Source organism: Astatotilapia calliptera, chromosome 5 (genome assembly GCF_900246225.1).
Source record: "Astatotilapia calliptera chromosome 5, fAstCal1.2, whole genome shotgun sequence".
Lineage (NCBI taxonomy): Eukaryota > Metazoa > Chordata > Actinopteri > Cichliformes > Cichlidae > Astatotilapia > Astatotilapia calliptera.
Window position 1 is genome coordinate 27967627 of NC_039306.1, and position 10302 is coordinate 27977928.

General features: G+C 42.8%; 1 protein-coding gene across 2 annotated transcripts in view; it reads right to left on the reverse strand.

Annotated features, from left to right (window-relative positions):
- Positions 1-8291, reverse strand: part of lrig1 (leucine-rich repeats and immunoglobulin-like domains 1) — a 35951-nt gene extending 27660 nt beyond the window's left edge. Inside the window, exon 1 of one of the 2 annotated variants that reach the window (XM_026168666.1) lies at positions 7196-8291. In XM_026168666.1, the coding sequence (XP_026024451.1) occupies positions 7196-7398 (203 nt within the window). In that variant the 5' untranslated portion in view covers positions 7399-8291. The remainder of the gene's footprint in view (positions 1-7195) is intronic. The other variant, XM_026168665.1, reaches the window with a different exon arrangement.
- Between the last annotated feature and the right edge of the window lie 2011 nt (positions 8292-10302).

A 10302-nucleotide genomic window follows, 5' to 3' on the forward strand; every position in this document is an offset into this window, starting at 1 on the left:
CTTTATGAAACAGCAACAGACATACTTCAATTGACAACATCCTAAGCTGGTCGCCTTAACAACTAGTTGGAAGGTTTGACTCAATCCGAGTATACCTGGGAAGGAACGCTTCAAAAGCAAGCATGATAAACTCATGAAAGGCCTGCTTCATAGAGCAGGTGTCTTAGAAAGAAAAATGGAGCCTAGCGCCTGCAGAAGACCATCACTTCTGGACTGTGTAGCCGATGTGACACATAAAACTCATTAAAAAGCTTTAAAAAATTGCTTCGTTATGGGTACTGTGGGAGTAGAGGAAGCCTGTGAGTAGTGGAGTGATGTCATAGCGTATGACACTACACTTGTAAGTCAGCGCATAGCCTGTGTGTGGGAGAGGAGATGTGAGGAGGGAGGAAAAGTGCAGGGACTTAGACATACAGAGATACATCATCATTATCTTTTCCCATTTCTATCGTAGATAAATGCAGTGTGAACTTTGCTCGCTCAAAGTGTGAAGTGATGTCAGGGATGAGCCTTCTGTAGCCCAGTTGTGAGACAAAAGCTCTTTAATGTGGTCGACTTCATGGCATCGTAAAACTGGTCAAATAATAACCTGCGTGTCAGAGAGCCAGACACACAGACACACAAACACACATACACACACCGACGCTGCTCTTCCTGTCATTAAAGGCCAGTTTATAGCCCGGCAACTGCAGTGAGAGTGTACACAAAGCTAACACCAGCTCCCGGCCACCATTTTACACACAAGTCATACAGCGAATGAGAAGTGGGGCCGGTATCTTATCAGTTTCGACAAGGTTAAAAGCATAAACTGGCCGACAAGCGTTACTATAAAAGTGATAAATCTGACTCGTTAAAATCGGAGCAAAGAAACACAGTAAATACCAGATCCTTGGAAGGGGGGGCAAGGAGAACTTAGGTGCAAGATCAGAGAGATGTAGTGCTGATGGGCTCAGCATATTTTACCATTTGCATTACAGATACTCACTGCCCCCACACACATAACTCAAAGAGGCTGCTCCTGCCTTTGAAATCAGCCCGACAGGGAGCGTGACTCTGAAGTTTTCCGATGCAGGCACATCTTGGGGCCATGTGCAGCCCCGTTGTGAGTGTTGCCGCTTTGGGGTTATAGCAGGAGATGAAGCAGCGCACTCCAAACAAACCAGGACGAGGTTGGGGAAAGTTTCTGCAGCAGCCCGAGGCGCTGCTTGAACCCACGGCTGGGCCCACAGACCCGAGACTGGGCACTCCATATGAGAAGCACAAACCCGTTGATGCCGTCTGCACAGCAGGCAAACCAAGGGTTTAATGCAGGAGCATGCTCCTGCCGTCTAGTGTGATAACAGTGTAATGTTTTACAAATGGCGCCATGTTAGATCATTCCGAGTACAGGGAAATGAGTGTCCCAAATTAATCTCGAAGAATAACATAAACACTGTATTGTTGTACTCCTGTCTAGTAGTCTGGCCTAATGCTCTTAACTTCAAAGTGAAGAAAAAGACAGACAGTTTTTCATTCGTTAATTTCCTTCCCCAGTGATGTTTATTTTATTAGCAGAACAATAATTACCCATGGTAATAATGATTACACATGAATATGTGGTTGTTTTGGGATTTAAGTTGATGCTGTTTTCTACAGTATCAGAAAGTACAGAGGCCAAAAAAAAAATCTGGCCCAAGTTAGCACTCCAATCTCCCCTTGTGTCTCGAAGGGCTGTCTGTTTTCTGGGGTGAAGCTGCTTCACTTGCGCAGTACCTCTCACTCTTTCCAAGTCACACTTTTTTTTTCTCCCCCAAACATCTTCTCCAGATTCCCAAACTCTTACCAGATGTACAGAATTCACAGATGATTCACTGATCAAGCCCACTTTGTAGATACTGACTTCAGGGTAGAGGGAAAAGAGGAAAAAAAAGAGAAAAAAGAAAAACTTGGCGCCCTAAAGTGTCTTCACAAAAGAGCCATCTATTCTGCTGACTGAATTCCTGTCGAATGAGTTGTGGCAGCAGCTGTTTGATTGTCATTAGAGCCAGCGTGAGGCTATGAGCTCATTCCATATCTCCATATTAATGTCAGACTTTATCTGCTCTTATTAGAGTAGAGGATCAAGCTTTAGCCGTTTCTTCCTAATTTGTTCACAGCTAATGCGTTACATGAATCATCTCAGCCGGTTAAAAAAAAACAAGACTTCTATTTAATCTTCCATCTAAGAACCACCAATACTTCTACTAACCTGAAAATCTAATGGCCTGATGTGGGAGGAAAAGTGACGTGGGCCTGATAAAGATCACCTCCAATGATAATATCATCCTAAAGCCTTCTAAACACACAAGTTAGGTCTACAAAATATCTACCAGACATGAAAGTCGCAAGGCCAGCAAAACTATGACAATAAACAAACTTGGTATAATCACCAATACCACAAGATTACAAGGCTGCGTAGCGAGAAATGCCCTAGAAACCACAAAGGGCTCAGCCCTGCTGAGTGCTGTTGCTGTATCTCTGCCCCAGCTGCTCAAATGTTGATGTGTTTAAGCAAGAGACGAAACATTTCTGCACTGTGGTGTTTATACATCAGTCAGTCCCAACATAAAATCCAAAATCCCTGACAGTATAAATGGCCATGATGGAAAAAGTAAACCCAGGGCAAGCATAGTACTAGTGGTTAAACCTATTTTGTGTGTCTATTAATAGCTTAGATGAAGCAAAACACTACCTGAAAATAAAAGTGTTATTTCTGCATATATGTGGCAGTCAAGCAAACGGCTGTGTAACATGCAATTTCCTTTGGGTTTCCACTGTGTGTTACAACATGTGTGACAGTGGTTGAGGTTTCTGACCACTGAGAGGACTTTCACCAACTAGTGGAGCTGAGATTCAGTAAGCAGAAGCAGACTGTGGCATTAACAAGACACTTCCGCTTAATGCATCCCTCTCCACGAACTCCTACTCCCACAGGCCAGGTGATCCAGAGTTACACCCCCCCCAGTAACCAGTCTGCAATCGACCATCTGGGCTCTCCATCCCGAAACCACCAACACAAACCTATTTCCTGAGGTAGAAGCCAAAAACCAGCTGTTGGGGGTAGCGTTTACCAATAAGGCTTTAAGTGAGGTTGAAGGCTACACTTTGGGGATGACTTGCAGCAGAGAGTTTGGCCAGCACATGTAAAAACTTGGGAAACCACTAGCAAAATGCCACATTACACAGGGGGTCATTTGAGAGCAGGTGAGTGATTCAAGGGCTCAGTATTCAAGTGAAAAATATATATGTAGAAAAGATGGAACTTTCCATAACAACAAATAGCAAAAAGAAAAGACGGAGAGACGCTGGCAAACAGACACCCTCCATCTGCTTTATCTCTATCCCAGCACGCAATCGCAGCCAAAATCTGTAATGCTCATGCTTTTATTTACTTGCAAAATCCCATTATGCCAGTGGCACAGTGGGCAAAAATGCTTTTAATACACATTACTGTGGCTGCAAATAAGATAAGACACCACTCCTGAGAGGGAATATGTGACTTTGTGAGAGTAAACTTGCTTTATATGTTGTTAGGCTATTCATCAATCAGAAACAATAGGCAAACATCTGAGAGTGGTGGACAGTTTGTTAAATGTTACAAGCACTGATGTAAAACAGGAAAGGACAAGTGCAACGAAGAAGTTCATAACCACAGAGGTTTCAAAGAGGCTGGATGTCCAGGCTGTTAGGCATTCACTCATAAATCTCATGTGCTTAAAGGGGGGGGGCAATAAAGCATTCTAGTGTGATCAATAGTGATCAATATTACTGCGATACAGTAATCAATGATCTAAAATAGCAAAAAGTAGCTAATACGCTTCTTTTTAAGGGTACATTTCCACACCTGGTCAATCACCCATTTTTCCCTTAAAAGTTTGAGTCTTATTTGTCTCTGTTCTTTCTGTGGCCCAGGCAGGATGTGCTAACATCTTTTGTTTCCCTGAATGCACCATCAAGGCCACTTTCTCACAAGATCCTGAGGAGAGATTATTTTGACAACTGGAAAGCATTACTGTTTTCTCTCCACCAAGGGATGTGGACTCTGTGGACTTGGGGCTGCTAGTAATGGATGAACTGCAGTATAACACCGGTCCACTGGCCACTTGTCTTGACTGGCCAAAAAGCTCATCGGCTTTTCCAGATCCATTCTAATAAACTACACTCTTCATCCATTTTCCCTGACTCTGTAACACAGGGAACAACTGCAAGAGCTGCTTTGGTTGTGGCTTTAACCTGACATTATACAGTTCTATTAACACAAAGTGTAAAAGAAAAATGTTGCTGCAATCATTTGCTGCCTAAAAGCTTTGAAATTCTCCATCTTGGTGAAGGTATGATAACTCTCTCCAAGAGCAGCTTCCTCGAGTGCGCTGCTGTGTCATAAGAGCCATGGTTCATTACTGTAATCCCAATTTAAGCGCCTGTGTGAGGATAACTGCAGCAGCTAAATGACAGCGCTATCGTTCTTCACCCACACAAAAGGGTGGGAAATGTTCATTTATTTGCTGCTTGAACCATGTTCATTTTACAGACAGCAGAGCAGAGGGTTGAAGGGTTAAAAGCTTCCGACTGTAGCATGCACGCTGTATGTTTGACTAACGGAGGGTGCTTGTTGTTGTGGATTAACAGCCTCTACTCGTTTACCTCAGGTGATGATGAGATTTTTCCTTTATGGGAAGCCTCTGCACTGCGCACTTGAGTGAGAGAAGAAAACTGGTGTGGGTGCCTTGTGTTTATTGACAACCACCAATGCTGCCTTTTCTTGCACCACCACTGCCGCTCCCTCCCCAGGGGGAAATCATAACAATGAACTGATTCCACACTGATTACTTGGCTAAGATGCCTGAAGGTGGAGATAGACAAGCACACTTTGTTTGAAACCAGGGACTGTGCACACTGACTCTTTCAGCTCTTTTGACAGGCTAAAACTATTATTGTTGCACTGTACCACAGCCCCTGCTCTATCTTGTCTTTTTCAACAATACCAAAGTTTCCCTTTCAGCTGTGCACATCATGCACCACACACGAGACAAGCTCTAGTGCACAGAAATAAAAAAATAACCTTCCAAACTGCTGCATACCCTAAAATAAAATAAAATGTTTTCACATAAGTGGACAGAGTTAGCACAGGGTTCACTATGATGGGATCACATTGGGCCACAGGTGAAATTGTCCGTACTTGCCTCTTTGGGTTTACGGTAATCATCCACTAATCTGGCTCATTTACGGACCCCAGAGGCAAAGAGCTGGTTCCCTTTGAGTTAGCCGCCAGCACAATGTGACTATCTCAAGTGGTGTGGAAATATGCAACCTAGGTGTTTTAAAAGATAATTCAAAGCCATAAAGCCATTCCCTTTGAAAACAACAAAGATTGCGGGTCCTTAAATCTCTGCCTGATAAGGTTTGGACGAGATAACAGAAGCCGACTTGGAGCGACACAGGGCTTGCGCGGGGAACCCTGTCTTCACACAAACCAAAAGGTCCAGTGCAGCAGTTTCAGATGGGACATTTGTCCCACAATACATGATCATTGTCCAAGAGGACAGGGCAGTACTGTGAGTCTGCGTGCATGCATGATAAACAGCATCTGCACTTGAGAATGGCTAAGAGGTGCTTCAGGGCAACGGGGCTACTCAGGCACAAGTGCCATTATTCGTGTTTTCTGAGGACTTTTTAAAGCCATTGCATTCCTGACTACATGGGGCAAGAAAAACTGCCTCAAACAGGAACCTGGGAGCCAGAACAGTCCTAAGGCCGTTTTTTTCTAAATTCCCAGGAATACACACACACACACACACACACACACACAAACACTAAAAAATCTCAAAAGTTTAAGGATTTGTAAAAGTCACTGGAAACAGTGGGTGCAATATACTCCAGTGAGAAACAACATGTCAACAGGGAGGACAGAGAGCAGTGTTGTCTGTAAGTAAACTATCTAATTCAGTCTGGTAAGTGCTTAAGTTCCCCATACATTGGGGGATGTTTTATAAAAATGTGCCAAATTAGCTCATTTCCTAAATGATCTGGCAGACAGAGTTTCATTTGTTGTCAGCTTTACTTCCAGGAGCCGGTGACTTTCCCAAGAAATTGAATTTATGAAGTGAATCTAGCGAGACAGAAAGGGGAATCAGGATGATACCTGTCATAAGTCTCACTGAGTAATGACGGTTAATTTGTTATGACATGTTTGGGTCTATTTGTTTGCTCAGGCTGCAGGGACTGTTTGCTCACTCTAACACTGGAAACATGAATACACCTTCAGATAGATGCAACCGAAGGCACATGTGCCAGGCACAGAAAGATAAATCTTTTTTTTAAGCATGAAGATAAACCAGAGCCTGGAACATTCAATCACATCTCTAAAAGTAAGTGCGTTATAAAATACAGAATGACTTGAAGTTAACGATAATTCACAAAGCAAAGCCTTTGACACCCTTTTAAGTGCAGACAACTTGGAATACACGTTTGCGCACGTGGCTCTTCTCGCGATAACAAAAACACCTGTTAACCTACTTACTTTGAATAAAACTCCCCAAGTCTGACTATTTAAGCAAAAAAAAAAAAAACATCAGCAGGGAATGCCCGAACTACACAAAAAGTCTTTCAACACAGCATCTGGCCAAGTGTCAAACTCACAGATGCTTTTATTTGTTTGGGGGGTACAATGTTGTGAAAGATTATGCGACTTTAATTTACGAACAGCATGAAAAACAAAAAAGCTCAAGTGGAGTTACAACATGATGTTCAGGGTCTACCTGCGTAAAGTTTTAATGTTCCGTCACTTTCTAGAGGCGCGGGGGGCCTCCGGAGTACTTTGACGGGGTAACTAACTGAAAACAAAACGCGCGGGGCAGGGGGGCAGTTTTGTTTGCTTACATACAGTTAGAAAGGAGGCACGGGCATAGCTTCTATGACAGCTGCCCGTCACTCCCCCCTCTGTTTTAGTTCATAAGCAAAACTATGCAACTCTAAGCAGAACCACAAAAATCTTCTCTGACGGGATTCCTGGGGAGAAGCCCCGTACCAACAGGGGTCCTCTGCTTCAAAGCCGTGCTGTCGGCGTGTTTAAGCAAATAAAGCCCTAACACTCTATGCTGCTGTCCACGTTTTTACACTGTTATCCCGTTATGGGCTGGTCAATAAATAGGTTAGAGCAACTAAGCGCTTTACTTACAAGGAAACAGTCCGAACTGGAAGGTCCAAAGGCGTCGCCGTCAGCTCCAGATTACTACAGTCCACTGAGTCGCCACTGCAGGTACAGTTCTGGGCACATGGTGTGTCTGAACTCAATCCGTAACTTTGAAAGAATTCGACCGACAAAATTAAATAAAAAATACACCGAGACAGATATCCAAATCGTCCCAGGAAGGCCGCCATTTTGTATCCAGTTTTAATAGCGCGGCTGCTGAGCTCTCTCCCGGTGCCCACAACCTGGTGTCTTTAATGTGGCTACGAAAAAAAACGAAAGCTCGTTATAACGCATTAATTGTCCTCTTGTACTAAAGATGCTAGCACGGACAACTTTGGGGCAGCCAAATGTTTTCCGTCCCAGAAACATTCATCTCTGACACAAGTCCCCCACTTCCAACTTTCTCCTCTAGCGTCCGAGGCGGGCTAAAAAAATAATGAAAGGTAAATCACGGACTAGCAGCGAAACTCTGCTACAGCGAACTCCTTTAACTCTCCAAACTTTGTGCATAAAAGGCTAAATGTAGTTTGTCAGTAGTGATATTGCTTTTGCCGACCTCTGAAAACATGCAACAGTCAGACGTTAAAGGACACTGCGCCTGTACACCTCTCAAAGTAACAGTTGATCAGCGGAGTAGCACAAAAAAGTAAACACTAAGCAAAAGAAAACTGCCAGACGAAACCAGAAATTTGAATATGTAGGAAATAATTTCGGGCTCGCAGGAACAGTGGTGAAAACTCCAGCGCTGGTCTCTCAAGCCGAACGTTGCATGTCGTCCATACCGCGGCGGTCGAATACATCCAACTTTAAACCCCCCGCACGCCCGGTGTTCTCCACCAGCTGCTTATCAGGTACAGTCTGTGGTCACAAAATCTCGACGATGCGATTAATAGCTAAATTGAGTACCCCCTCCTCCTCCTTCTGAGCGTTCAGTACCACCATGAGTTTTTCCCCCTTACCCAGTTACTTTTCCTTTTTTTTCCTACGGGACCTTTCGGTAATCCCATGTTGGAAACACAACAGCAATTCAATGGTCCTCCCCCGGTTCGCTTGTGATTGGCTGGTGAGAGTTGACGGCCGGGTTACAGCCTAACCTCATTGGTCGTTGCGGGTTCTCACTGCCTCGCGAAGTTGGAGAGCCCTTGAGCAGTTGTCACTCAGCGGTTTCTGGCCCCGCCCATGTTTCCCACCCCGGGGTGTGAAACCGCACCACCTCCTCTCACTCTCACTGCTTCTTAAAGAGACAATCACCCAGATCAAGCTCTGTAATCGCATTATAACAAGCCGTAATAACATAATTGGTTTGAAAGCCCGATTTAAGTATTTGTTAGTAAGGCTGACATCAAGATTTACATACAGAAGAAAGAGCGGGAAAGCTGATTATAAGCAATTGGCTGTATTCCCCTCAGCCACGCGCATTTGAAGGAGTTTCTGTAAAATACGATAAAGTTCCAGCTGGAGAAAGTTGAATTGTGCATGTGCATTTGCTTGTGTAAAGTTTGCGTATGCATGAATATTAACAATTGTGGAATAGTAAGTACATTTCTCTTTCCAAGTGAACACCTCAGTCGACTGTTGCCTAATAATAATAATAATAAGAAGGAGAAGAAGAAGAACCCTTATATCTCCACTCCGCTTCAGAGAACAATTGCACTTTGCAGGTGTTCAGATAAAGAATAGAATCCAGCAGTGAGTGTTGCTGTGAAAGTAATTTAGACATTTTATATCACTTAAAAATAACAATACTACAGAAATACTTTGTTTATAAAGTTCAAAATTTGCAAGTTTAAAAATGCTATACTCCTAGTGAAAGTAGATACTTATCAGGCTCAAATCAAGGTTAAATTAATTGCTATCAAAATGTCAAAATAAAATATACTAATTACTCTGGTCCACTTTCACCCAGTGATAGGTGAGAATGTCTTCAACCCCTCATCACCCTGAAATAGATTAGCGATTAAGAAAATTGATGGAAAGGTGGTTGGATATTACTCTGTTTAACGATAGACGATTGTGCAAAGATCATTAATGGCGGTGACTGTGGTGATGATTCCACCTATGTATATGTTATCTAATCTAATCTACTCTAATCATTTTATATTCTAATTCTAATCCAATCATAATTAAATGTATTTAATCTTAAATAATAACATCTTACAAATAAAACTGGAGAAAAATACTGGATTTGCTTCCTAGTAGTGGAGCATAAAAAAGTGTAAAGTCAAAATACCAAAAGTGCAGTAAAAGCATAATTAAATATAACTGTATTTAAGTTCTCTCAGGTACTCCAGATTCATCCCACAGGTTAACTTGTGGTTCTAAATTGTCTGTAGGTGTGAGTGTGAATGGTTGCCAGTCCCTATGTTGGTAGAAAGTGATGAACTGGCAACCTGTGCAGAGTCTACCCTGCTTCTTGCTCCATGACAGCTGGTATAGGTTTGTACAGGCCCTTCTGTGACCCTGAATTGGATAAACGGACGAAAATGTATGAATGTTCGGTGCATGAGTAAAGCCTACTTACATTCCAAGTAGCTCAAATTGGCTCCATATTGACACACTGTCCATACGCTGTAAGCAATTGAAAGGCCTCTTATAAAATTCTTAACATAATGTGATTAAATTATCGATTTATTTTCGATCTTGTTGATAATATTGCACAATGACTTTGAATGGGGTGTCTTTAAAATTAGTTGTGATTAAGTAAAGAACCTTTTTCATAACCATCCGCGAAAAGCTGCAAATGTTTTGTGTACATGTACCTGACAATTTGCATACACAATCGCACGCAAAGTGGATGTGTATAATTGTATGTGTGTATGGGCCTGCAAACACACCCATACACATGTGTGTCATTTGTCCATCCAGAATAATCGTTCACCATTTGAGCATGCCCAGTAATGGCCACATGATAGCAGAAAAATTTTCCCAAATGTTGAAATCATATTTGCCCTGTGCCTCAAAAATGCACATCTGTGATAAATCAATGCCCCCGTCAGCCTCCCGGCCCCTTGTACGCTTTTTTTCCTTCTTTTTCTCGTCACATTTCTTTTCTCAGCACTGAAAGATAAGTATTGATTGACTCTGTCGGAGCT